General features: G+C 50.5%; 1 protein-coding gene and 1 long non-coding RNA gene across 2 annotated transcripts in view; one reads left to right on the top strand and one right to left on the bottom strand.

Moving 5' to 3' along the window:
* Positions 1 to 2,618: 2,618 nt before the first annotated feature.
* The window catches only part of ATP12A (ATPase H+/K+ transporting non-gastric alpha2 subunit), a 27,115-nt gene continuing 17,711 nt past the window's right edge, over positions 2,619 to 12,022 (top strand). The window contains exons 1-8 of the mRNA XM_019749579.3: positions 2,619 to 2,740; positions 3,331 to 3,489; positions 6,250 to 6,309; positions 8,666 to 8,869; positions 9,601 to 9,714; positions 10,607 to 10,741; positions 11,058 to 11,175; positions 11,438 to 11,706. Coding sequence (XP_019605138.2) covers positions 2,732 to 2,740; positions 3,331 to 3,489; positions 6,250 to 6,309; positions 8,666 to 8,869; positions 9,601 to 9,714; positions 10,607 to 10,741; positions 11,058 to 11,175; positions 11,438 to 11,706 — 1,068 coding nt within the window. The 5' untranslated portion in view covers positions 2,619 to 2,731. The remainder of the gene's footprint in view (positions 2,741 to 3,330; positions 3,490 to 6,249; positions 6,310 to 8,665; positions 8,870 to 9,600; positions 9,715 to 10,606; positions 10,742 to 11,057; positions 11,176 to 11,437; positions 11,707 to 12,022) is intronic.
* Positions 9,417 to 12,022, bottom strand: part of LOC148755068 (uncharacterized) — a 3,597-nt gene continuing 991 nt past the window's right edge. Inside the window, exon 2 of the long non-coding RNA XR_016019194.1 lies at positions 9,417 to 10,838. This is a non-coding gene — a long non-coding RNA (uncharacterized LOC148755068). The remainder of the gene's footprint in view (positions 10,839 to 12,022) is intronic.

Genomic DNA, 12,022 nt, shown 5'->3' with positions numbered 1-12,022 from the left:
GCAGAGGCTAACCATAGCACACGTGCTAATGTCTGAAAGCCGTCAGTCCTCTCTGCAGGATTTCTTCCACACGAAGCAATGAGGAAACAGTGCAGAGTGTGCCTGCCTGAAGTTTTGTTTTTGTTTTTTCATTCTGACTGCCACTCCAGGCAGCCCTTATCGGTGGAGAAATGCTGCCAGTGTCATTGCCAGGCACAACCAGTGGACACAGGTGTGTGGGGACTGCCGGTGTGCGTGGGAGAGGAATCCAGGGAGAGGAAGAGGACAGTGGGCAGTGGTACCAGCTGAGCCGGATGTGAGGCAGGAAGGGAACCTTCCTCTTCCCATTGTCACCTGGACCACTTCCTTCTCTGTATTTGAGTCCTCACATTCAGGTCTCCTGAGCCAGCGGGTGAATGTCCCTTTACCCAGGACTCTGCAGCAGGGAGCCTTTGGAGGCACCAGGATCAACAGCCACCAGGCCCTAACTCAGCCCCTCTTTCTGCCTCTCTTGCACCTTTCACCAAGGGTGCAATGGGATAGAAACAAATATGAGTAATTAATTCTAAGGAATGAAAGTCTTGCCATCTCCCCCCATCTTTCTTTTCAACTCTTAAAGTGCTTAGAGCCTATACCATTTAGTGTCCAATTTCTTTTCTGTCTTGGGTCACCTACTGTTTATTTGTTAATTTTGCCTCTCTAATGGATCAAGTGTAACTTCCTTGAGGTCAGAATATGACATAATTTTAGTACCATTTCTCCCCACCACCTCCTATGTCTAGTACCGTACTACTGATTACATTAAGTATATGAGCTGGTTGAAATAACTAGGACTATAACAACCTGTTACAAATATTATATAGAAATCTTCTAGAACAGTTCTAGAAGACTGTCTTGGCATGGGTAGGCTTCTTTTGAAAGACAGGAAAACCCCGCCTCAAGCAGAAGTCACTACTGGAGTAGGAGGGCCGAGGAGGTGTCCTCGGCTATGCCCTGGGTTTTATGGGCAGCTCAAGAGAGGTTATTAGAATTGGGTGGAGCTCGGTATCCATTGCCCAGAACAGCATGGTAGTAGTAGCTTCTGGAGCCAAAAGAGGTGAGTCTGTGTGTCTGACGGGAAATCCAGCTCACAGTTCTACTAGTAGGTGAGGACTACTCCAGGTGCCTGTGTCACAATGGAGGCCATTCTCTTCAAGAAATAATGGGATGTCCAGACTCTGGGACAGGATGACTGGTGACAGCAAAGCAGTAATTCTGGAGTCTGGGTGGGTGTGGGGGGAGTGGCCCCATTTGTCCTTTTTGGTTGCACTCCAGGACACCTGATGGCATCAGAGCTGCCTCATGGGTCACAGCAGCAGTGGCTGAGACTGGCCCCCTGCTGAAGCCAGGAATCCTGCAGAACCAGAGACGTGCTAAGAACCTGGCAATGTTCTTTTTTGTCCAGTTTGGTCATAACCAACACTTTTCCAAACTTGAAATCAACAAGAATAAACAGCAATCTTCTCCAAGGAGCTTTTTACAATTTTCTAATGTTTAACCCTATGCCACCACCTCTGCATTAGCCTCCCCCGAACACACCCCCACCCCCATCAATTCAGTATGAATGGGGGTTTGCTCTTGAAGCTTGGACTAGACTTGGGGTCAGGGGCAGCTTGCTTGTCTGGTCCACATCTGTCCAAAAACGTCGAGCAGGGGCTGGGGACAGGCGAAGGTGAGCAGCAGCCACTGGAGCCTGCAAAACCCCTTCTCTGACTCCCAGCAAACAGTGGCAACATCAGTTTCACACCCATTTCGTATCTCCTGCCCCATGTCTTCAAATCTGTTCTTGAGCCCTCTCCTGGGAATAAGGAGAGAGGAAAAACACTACAGGGACTTCCGGAACCTCCCCCAGAAGGCCACTGCTGCTGAGTTTGGACAAGAATGTAATGCCTCCCCCCAAAGAACCTGTGATGTGTATCTGTAACCAGGAGTCAGCCCCCCATCCCGAGTCTTCCTGTCCCTTTCGATTTAGTTTAGATCAGGAGTAACTGATTCACTGGTGTTGCTCTGCTGTGCTAGGAGGTGGGGGCGGGGTTAGGCTTTAAATTCTATCATTCTGGAAAGAAAAGGAGAAAGGAACGGGTAGGAGGTGTGGAGGGAGGCTGCGAGGCAGGGAGGGTAGAGAGGGTGCGGCTCCAGGGAGCGGGAGCGCTCGGTCCCCGCTGGGGTGGGTGGGGGTGCGCAGCCTACAGCTCATTCTGAGCCCCTAGAGCCTGGGCCGAGACCTCAGACTCCAGAGCCCCTCGGTTGGCCCAGTATCCCCCATCTCTTCTCTCCGCTGTCTCCCTCCCAAATTGTTTCCGACTTCAAAACCCTATGTGCATCCTGCAAAGTAATTCAGCTACTCCTCAGAGTCGCTCGGTTGTCCCCAAATTCCCTCGGAGACGCACTTGTGTCTACGGACCCCATGTACCCGGTCCTAGAGCGGCCTTACAGCGCAGTTGCAGCCAGAACGGCCGTGTGCCCCTGCGCTGATAGTGTGTGGGTATCGATTCCTTTATTGGTATTATTAGTAAGCAAATCGCACTTTCCCGAGGCTGGCGGCCGGCGCCGCGCAGGCGTGGGCGGGGCGCGCGGCATTTAAGGCGCTGTCGCCTCCCTGTGCCAGCGGCTGCGCTCGGCCGTCAAGGTGCGCGCAGTCCCGCTCAGCCGCCCGGACTCTGCTCCACCGCCCGGACCCGCGTGCCGACCCACGCCCGCCCGCCGCCGCGTCATGGGCCAGGTGCGTGCAGCCGCGACCACCCGGCGGGTGCGGGCTGCGAAGGGATGGGGAGGCGGGGCGTCAGACTGCGCTCCGGGCTAACGCGCGGCTCCTCTGCCCGCCCCTCTCAGCCCCTCAATCGCAGACCGGAGACCGGGGCCGGCTGTGCGAAGACCCAAACCCAGACCCGGGGAGGGGTGGGAGTCCCAGGCCAGCCCCGATTCTGTGGGTGGCGCCAGGCTGGGGTACACGGATATACCACGGTGCGTAAGGTGCGCCCTGCCCGGGACACCCTCCATCCAACAAACGGGGCAGCAGTGGGCAACCCCACCTAAGAAACAGGGTAGCGGTGGGCAACCTTCACCCAACAAACAGGGAACAAAGTCATAGGGAGACCCCGTGGCTCCTTGGAGGGGTCTTCTCTCGAGGTGGGTAAATCATCGTGCCCTTACCCCCAGCCTGGAGCTGCTGTTTGAAGGTGGGGGAACCTCCCCACACTCCTTCTCCTTCCTGTCCCCACAGAGGACGGAATGACGGGGAGGGTGGTCCCCGACTCGTAAGGGAGGTCAGAAAACCCATCTGGGGCTAATAAAGCACCTCTGCTTCTTTAGAAAACACCACGAGTTTACTCTGTGGAGCTCAATGGAGCTAAAGACATCGAGAAAACAGACAAGGGGGATGGCAAAGAGAAATACCGGGGCCTGCAGGGTAACTGCTTGGAACCCAGAAAGCATCACCACAAAGAGGAGCTGAAGAAAGAACTTGATCTGGTCAGTGGATTGATTGAGCCCTTAAGCCCAATGGACCCCGCTGGGTGTTGCCCTTCCCCTGGGAGCTTGCCCTACAAGCTGCCTCTTACAAAAGGAAAATCAGTCTCAGGGATTTGAAAATCCCTGTGAGATCATTTCCTTGTTGAGGAGAGAGAGCGAGAGCCTCTGCAGGATTCTTGCATTCTGGTTGCAGGCAGTCCCAGGTGGGACCCACGGAAGGGTCTGGGATTCCAGTCCTCACAGGCTTGGCCCAGAGCGCTCTCCTTCTGGCTGCTTCATGGGGATATAAGTAACCATTTGCCAGTTTGTAGCTGATAAGGTAATACTATATGAGATTTGCTAGGTTTCTGGGTATATATGCCCCCTGAGAAGGTGGTAAGATGTTGGGCTTGGATTCAGATGACCTTACGCCCCATTAAACTTTCACTTCTCTAAGTGATTGATTGATGTGCAACTGGAAGCAACTACCTGGCTTCACTGAAGCTCCATTTTCTTTATGCGAAACAGGAAATACATAGTTTGCATGGGTCTGTGAGGGGAAAAAGTGAGAAAATAGTATTTTGTAAATAAAATGCTTTATGGAAGCACAATATTATTATAACTGAGGAAGAATTTTGGCCGTCATGGAAAATGCCTCAGAACTGAAATGTGACATTTCATCTCAGCAATGCCAAAGGGGATGCTGCTACACTCAGCTGGAGGTTTTGCTAGATAGTCCCTGAAAGTCATTGCAGACTTTAGAGCTCTAAAAGCAGATGGTAATGGTGTAAACTCATGGGGGCTAGAGAGCCCATGGTTAAATATTGAGGAATTGGGCAAGCTGACTGACATCGTGTTAGTAGCTTAAAATGTGGCCTTTGGGAGAAATCGGGAAACACTGCAAATCAGAGCTTTTTCTTTCTGCTGGAGAGCTTGTTAAGCATTTAGCGGCATTTGTCTGTATATATTCTGGTGGACATTTAAGAACACAGTCCTGAAACTGGACTGACGTGAACTCAAATCCCACTTTGACTGAAATTCAGTTTCCTATTTTGAAGAACAGGAATGAAACATGATGCCTGCCTCTTAGAGTTATTAAGAAGGTTAAATGAGACACTTCAGGAGAAAGACTTACAGGAGCACCAGACGGTAGTCATCCTTATTGCCTATGTGTCTCTAGCATTTAGGACTGAAGACATAGCTCGTCTGCTCTGAAATTGCTACTGACCACATGAAAATATATCCATTCTGCCATATGCCTGTTTATTATGATGAGAATCTCCCTTCTTGAGCATTCTCTGAAGATGTGTAATGGGATTCACTGAGAGAGGTACATCACTTTTTCGCAGCCTTCTCTCAAGAATCTACTTTGTGACTGTACTTGACTGCTCTTGCGTCCTGACCTGTCCAGCACTTTAGCACCTTCATAAGAGCTAAAGCAACACTGGCTTCTGAATAAACCCAAGCCCCAGCGGCAGGTCCAGCCCTGTGCTATTCCAGCGCTGGCCAGCAGAGGACGTCCCATCCCCATCCCCATCCCCATCCCTTCCTTGCCCTCCCGCAGGCTCCTCCCCAAAGCCCGGGCTCAGGGGAGGAGGAAAGGTGCTGTGCCTCACAGAGCAGGCCCCTTAAAATCCAGGTCCATCCATACAAATAGTGGCCCTACTCATCCGTTACTCACATCTGCCTGGAACTTAGCGTACAGTGTACAGAACTGTGTCTTAATCCTCTGCATCCCCAGCAATGTCAGCTTCAATTGATGAAAGAGTGAGCAGAGTAGAATCTGGCTGAGGAAGGGGCAAACACATTATTTAATCGTGAAGTCTAATCTCTTAACACGACTTTTTCTGCATATGCTTAAGAAAAGAGTGGCTGTGGTCCCAGTCACGGTATAAATCTTTATTCCGGACGTCAATGCTTAAAGACCCCCAGTGCTGGGTTTTCCAGGTGGGCTGAGGAAGACTTACCCCTGGGCTTTCTTTCTGCAACAGGAAGAGGCTGCTGGCTAGTCCTTAGCCCAGTGGTCCTCGGAGGCTTTGGTCCAAGGGGGCATCTAGCAATGTCTGGAGACATTTTGCTTATCACAAATGATAGCAGGTCCTTGTGGGTAGAAACACTCACAACATAGTTATCAGCCCAAAATGGCAATGATGCCCAGGTCGAGAAACGCTGCTTGAATCTAATGATTCTGTGGCCAAATTAACAAGTGTGGGCCATACTGGTATTTATTTAGCAGGTTATTAAACTGCAGGGTTTCTGTAACTAGCAACCTACTTGAATAAGTCATGCTTTCCTCTCCCAGAGGCTTCTTCCCCACAAGGGCTGCATGGCTCCCCAGTGGTCAGGACATGAAAGTGGGCTGGTTGGTGTTGCTCATCACCCTCCACTAACCCCACATTCAGGTCTGAGTTAAGGGTCCCGCTCACTAGCACTTGGATACCAGGTGTGCTCGGATTTGCATGTGCTGGAGCTCAGACTGAGCTGAAATGCATTGCTTTGTTCATAAAAACTATGTGGTAAATGGTAAGTTAAGTCTGAACTCTTCCAAGATGGCCAGAGAGTCCCCTGAATTGGAAGGACAGGCTCTCCTGTAGCACGACCTTCCTTCCCTCCCCTCCCTGTGAGGGCCACCTGGCACCAAGGACTCTCTCTCCTGCTCACACACTTCCTGGCTCCTCTCCCATCACTGCTGCTCCCAGCTTCCATAGGCTGGCCAGAGCTTCGGGTTTGAGTCTTTGGGAATTATCTAATTCACTCTCTTCTTCGTTTCATGGACTTCAGGATGACCACAAGCTCAGCAATAAGGAATTAGAAGATAAATATTGTTCAAACATCCTTACGGTAAGTCACCAGGGTGCTGTGATTGGCAGAAGTGACTATGAAGGAGAAGGGTGTGTGGGAAAGTAGATGGCACCTTTAGGATGAAGGACCTATAGCAGCAACTTTGGGAATGCCAGTCACCACATGCCTGGTGGGTGACAGAGGGCTGGTTGACCTCGAGAGCTGGCATGTCCTAACAAAGGTCCTAGTCATCTCAGCTAAGCTGGACACTGACTGTATACACTTCTTCTGACTATGACTGCAGCAGGAAAGCTATAGTCTTCCCAGAAAGGGGCAGATGCTTGCTCAGTGTCACAGTTGTTTTAATCCCGGTGTCCAGGAAGTATGATGGTCTTATCAAAGAATGGGAAGAAGCAGTGTTAAGAAGAAAGGGTCTGGAGTAACAGCCTTCGACCCTGCTTGTCCACCTCCTCCTCTGGGAACGGCAATGCTCCTGGGCACCCCCCAGATCTCTCCCCACACAGAAGCACTGGGGGGGGAGACTTCAAACTCAAGTCAGATTTTCTAAGTGTAAGTGTGTTGACATCCGAAGACTTGGATACATCTGTTGGAGTCAGCAAGAGCACCCACTGTGTACAGTGCCCTGGGTCAGCAGTGAGAGGGGCAAAGATAAATGGGGACCCCTGGTCTTCAGGAATAAGCAGTTCAGTAGGGCAGGCAGGTGCTAGGAAAGTATCATAGCATCCACTCTGTTCTACTTGGAGGCCAGATGAGAGGTCCACATGACATACTGAGTGATGGATTCTGGCCAGAGTAGATGCCATGTTTGAAATTGGGACAAAGGATGATGGCTCAATGCGTCGGATTTAAGTTGGCAGAGTACTCAGCGGGCACGAAGGACGGAGTGCGCCTGCACAGCCATCTGGGGTTTTTGGGAGGGAGCATGTGTGGGAAGTGGGGAGGTGAGGTAGAAAACAAGGCCAGGGGACTGGTAATTTGGGTGAAACTGTCTAGCACTTTCCTATTAAACTAAGAAATAAGGATTATACTAGTTGTGAGAGGGGCACAATTTCTGAACTGGGAAACGATTTGGTGAGATTGTTTTTCAAAAGGCAATTCCGGTAGAAGATAAATTTATGGAGAGATATTTAGGTACCTTTTCAAGGCAACAAAAATACCCACTGTGTGCAATGTACCTATATATCTCTCTACATCTGTTTTTTAAGTGAGAGATGGAAGGGTCTAGAAGAATAAGACAATAATGCAGGACTGAAATGAGAATCTGAAACAGGGCAGTAGCCGTAAGATTGGACAGAAGGGGACAGATTCAAGAGACATTTCACAGAAATCACTGATAGGACTTTGCTGAAGTTTTTGAACAAATCCCTAATCTGGGTTACAGGTGGAAATGGCAGGGTGGGGGGTGGGAGTGGGGATTAGAGAAGGCAGTGGGAGGGAGGGGTGGTGATGAGTCTGGGGTTCTGGAAGAGGAATTACAAATGGGGGCTGATGATAGCAGACTGGTGACCTCGGATATCCAGTTATTCAACAACTATTTGAGCCTCTACGATGGAAAAAGCAGCGGACCCTACAAAGGACACAAAAATGGACAAGGATAGCGTCCTTCCTTTCCTTTAACTGGTTTATAACATAATCAGGCACAGAAGGTGTGTACTAGACTTCCTCCACAAAAAGTAGTTTGGGGGGAAAATCCCCTGTGAGTGACAGTGCAGGATTTCTAGGGGGTGCAGGGGGCTCCATGCACCTTTGGATGGAAGGTACCTGACAAGACGTGACTGGTCATGTGAGCCTCAGGTTGGCAAGATGAGCAAGAACTTAGAACTCAGGGTGGATATCTAGAAAAGCAGAAAAGCACTAGACATAAGGATGAAAAATGAGCCATGTGCTGTATTGGAGTTCCAGAATGAAAGCACTTCTGGGGGTTCACTGCATCGCCCTGAACCCTGGGGACCAGCTCTGTATGTCTAGTGTTCCTCAGCCAGATCGCTCCTGTCTCTGGGGGAACCTCTAAGAAATGGACCAGCCTTAGCAGAGCACAGCGTAGTGACTCTGGGGCCAAGTGCCTGGTCAAATCCCGGTTCTGCCACTAACTAGCCAGGTGACGTAACCACCATGAGCGTCAAATCCCACCTCTGTGAGTGAGGAAAATAATAGTTGCTTCTTCAGAGGGTAATTTTGAAGAACAAATGTGTAAATATATGGAGAGCACTGTTTGGCTGATATTAACCGTTAAATATTATTTTAAAAAGGTAAAGGTGGGGCCTGGGGGCGTCAACCACTTTTCCCAGGCCCTCCCTGGACATGGTAAGTCCTCCCCACAGCCTGCCTAAGTATGATGTCCAACCGAGGCAGGAGAAATGTTTAATTCCTATCTGTCTTTGTTCGGCTTTCTCAGGGTCTGTCCAGCACCCAAGCTGCTGAGCTCCTGGCGCGGGATGGGCCCAACGCCCTCTCCCCTCCCAAGGAAACACCGGAGATCATCAAGTTCCTGAAGCAGATGGTGGGGGGCTTCTCCATCCTTCTGTGGGTGGGAGCCATCCTTTGCTGGATCGCGTTTGGGATTCAGTACTCCAACGACAAGTCCTCATCTCTAGACAACGTAAGGCACTGGGGTTCCCTGCCTGGTTTTGCTCAATTGAAGTAATGAGAACAGAACCATAAAGTGAGGCCTTTCTTGTGCAGAGCCCTGGGTGGGTCCGGAGTCTGCCGCTGACCAATCGCTGCATGGGTTTGGGAAAAATAGTTCTTTTCCAGCTATAAAAGAGAGTTCTACATGACTTTCTTATGTCTTGGGGGCAGTGTGAGCATGAATTTGAGAGACAGACAGACACACTGTAAGTTCCTAAACGAAGAAAGATTTATATCCATGTGACGTGTTTTGGGGTTCTCTGTCCCCAAAGCTAACTCTCTCTCTTTAATGCGGGCAGCGTCTATGACTGCTGCACCAAAACCACAAAACGGAAGTGTCCAACATGATGCTAAGAGAAAGAAGCCAGACGCAAAGACCACATACTGTATGATTCCACTGATGTGACATGTCCCAGAAACAGAATAGGCAGTGGTTGCCAGGGTTTGGGTGGGAGCAGAGACACTGCCAGTGGGTACCAGGGGTCTTACTGGGGTGATGGAAATGCTGTAAAACTGGATTGTGGTGATCGCTGCAACTTTAATCAACAACTGCGTAAATTTATTAAAAATCACTGAATTATATACTTACAATGGGTGAATTCTGTGGCCTGTAAATGACACCAGAACACAGCTGCCATTGCTCTGGGACCTGGCTCACTCCTGAGGCTGTCATTCTGATTGGTGCCTCTCCTCCTGACTCAGGTGTACTTGGGCACCGTGCTCGCACTGGTCGTCATTTTAACAGGGATCTTTGCATACTACCAAGAGGCCAAAAGCACCAACATCATGGCCAGCTTCAGTAAGATGATTCCACAGGTGAGTGACTGCAGTCCCTCTCTGGTCTCTGCATAACTCCTGGTGAGGGGGACAGTGGGGCCCTGGAGGCAGAGGGTCCATGCTCAGCCCTGCCCCATCCTTTGCTGTCTGGGAATCCTAATCTCCCTGACCTCTCATTTCCTCAGGGTTTTGAGATGACCCATGAGGTAAGATACAGGAAAATACTTAGTCAAGAGTAAAGTACAATAGAAACACTCGTCATTGCACGTCTTCTGTCACTGCTCACAAGCATTGGTGAACTGTTCAGACAGAAGTCATTCAGGTGGTTCTGGGAGCCAAGGAGATCAGCCTGTGATCCTTTATCTGTGACCATCTTGGCTGCCATGGCTGAGCCTCACTGCATGTTGCCCCAGCACGGTCTCAGTACAGGATGCCCACTGCTCCCCTTTCCCACAGGGACCCCTGGCAGGTGTCCTCCAGGGAGACTGTGCACCACGGTCAACACAGTGGGAAAACCATGTTATCCCCAGCCCCCCAGAGTTGCCAGCTGGAGGGAACTCTGGGGATCTTTTGTGCTAACAAGTGGGAGATCCACCTCCCCCTGCATTAAAGTTTTCCTGACCTGAGCAAGGTTATTAAGCCCTTTGGTTCAGCCTCAGGATTCTCCCCAGACATCCCAGCCAGGAGCGCTCATCCCTTTCTATCAGGCCCAGGGCTATCGTTGTGCTATGTCTTCCCTTGGCAGCACTTTCTGGGTCCGAGAATATGGCCAGGGTCTTCAGGCCCAGATCAAAGTCTTTTGTTTCGTCTTTTGCCATTCTGAAAGCTGTGGCCTCCTGTGCCTCATTGCTGAGGTTTGGTGAAGGGGAGATGGAGGAGGGGCAGCATCATTGCAGAATCCAAGGCATCTGTCACTTTTTTTTTTTCACAGCAAGCTCTTGTCATTCGAGATTCGGAGAAGAAGATAATTCCTGCAGAGAAGCTAGTGGTCGGAGACATAGTGGAGATTAAAGGAGGGGACCAGATCCCTGCAGACATCAGGCTGCTGTCCTCTCAGGGGTGCAAGGTAATCGTCATGGGCACCCCATAGATCAGGCTGGCATTCGGGGCTCTTTCCAGGTCTTGGTGTAAGTGGGGCAGGGGATACGGTGCCTCATCTTGACCTTTTTAAAAAAAAAAAAAACAACTTTTATTTATTTTACGTGTGTTTTTCCAGAGCCCATCAGCTCCAAGTCAAGTAGTTGTTTCAATCTAGTTGTGGAGGGTGCAGCTCACACTGGCCCATGCAGGGATCGAACTAGCAATCCTGGTGTTACGAGCATCGCGCTCTAACTCACTGAGCTAATCAGCTGCCCCTTGAACTTTTTCACAATTCCTTCTAGGTGGACAACTCATCTCTCACTGGGGAGTCGGAGCCCCAGCCCCGCTCCTGTGAGTTCACCCACGACAACCCCCTGGAGACCAAAAACATTGGCTTCTACTCCACAACCTGTCTGGAAGGTGCGCCCCCGAGGACCTCAAGACCACCTGCCCCGCCCACACCATGCTCCCCCTTGGCTCTGTGTCTATATCTCTTTGCCATCTCTTTACAAAGCTTGTCCAAGGGAAAACCCAGAATTGTAGGGCCTCCCTAGCGAGCAGAGGTTTGGCCTTTGCGATGTCACATGCTGATGGATCCCGTAAGCCCCCAGAGTTCTGTGAGCAGGCTGTGGTCCTCTCCCAACTGAGGACCCCTGGAATAAAATGTCCACTCCACCTATAGGCACGGCAACGGGCATGGTTATCAACACAGGGGACCGCACCATCATTGGTCAGATCGCCGCACTGGCCTCAGGCGTCGGAAATGAGAAGACACCCATTGCCACTGAGATCGAGCACTTCGTGCACATTGTGGCCGGAGTGGCCGTGTCCATCGGCGTCCTTTTCTTTATCATCGCGGTGTCCATGAAGTACCGTGTCCTGGACTCCATCATCTTCCTCATTGGCATCATTGTGGCCAATGTGCCCGAGGGCCTCTTGGCCACTGTCACTGTGAGTCCATGCTGCTCGCTGGCCCGTCCCCTGACCCTGCTAATACATGCCCCTCTGCTATGCTGGCTGAGCTCCTATCGCAAAATAGGTCTCCTTCATCTCAGAGCGACACTCCCTCCCTGTCAGGGGCGAGCAGGAGACATTCTGAAATGAGTTTCTTAGAGGGACAAAAGGAACTAACTAACTGTAAGATTGTTGATATTTGAATGCACTATCTTTGAAAACTTTATATTTCCATTTCAGGAGATCTATCTGCAAATCTGCAAATCACATATGTTACTTTGCCCCTTAAATCTGGATTACACAGACTCAAACC

Source organism: Rhinolophus sinicus, chromosome 16 (assembly GCF_057876585.1).
Source record: "Rhinolophus sinicus isolate RSI-liver-muscle chromosome 16, RSI-T2T, whole genome shotgun sequence".
Lineage (NCBI taxonomy): Eukaryota > Metazoa > Chordata > Mammalia > Chiroptera > Rhinolophidae > Rhinolophus > Rhinolophus sinicus.
This window is presented reverse-complemented; position numbering and strand designations above follow the sequence as displayed.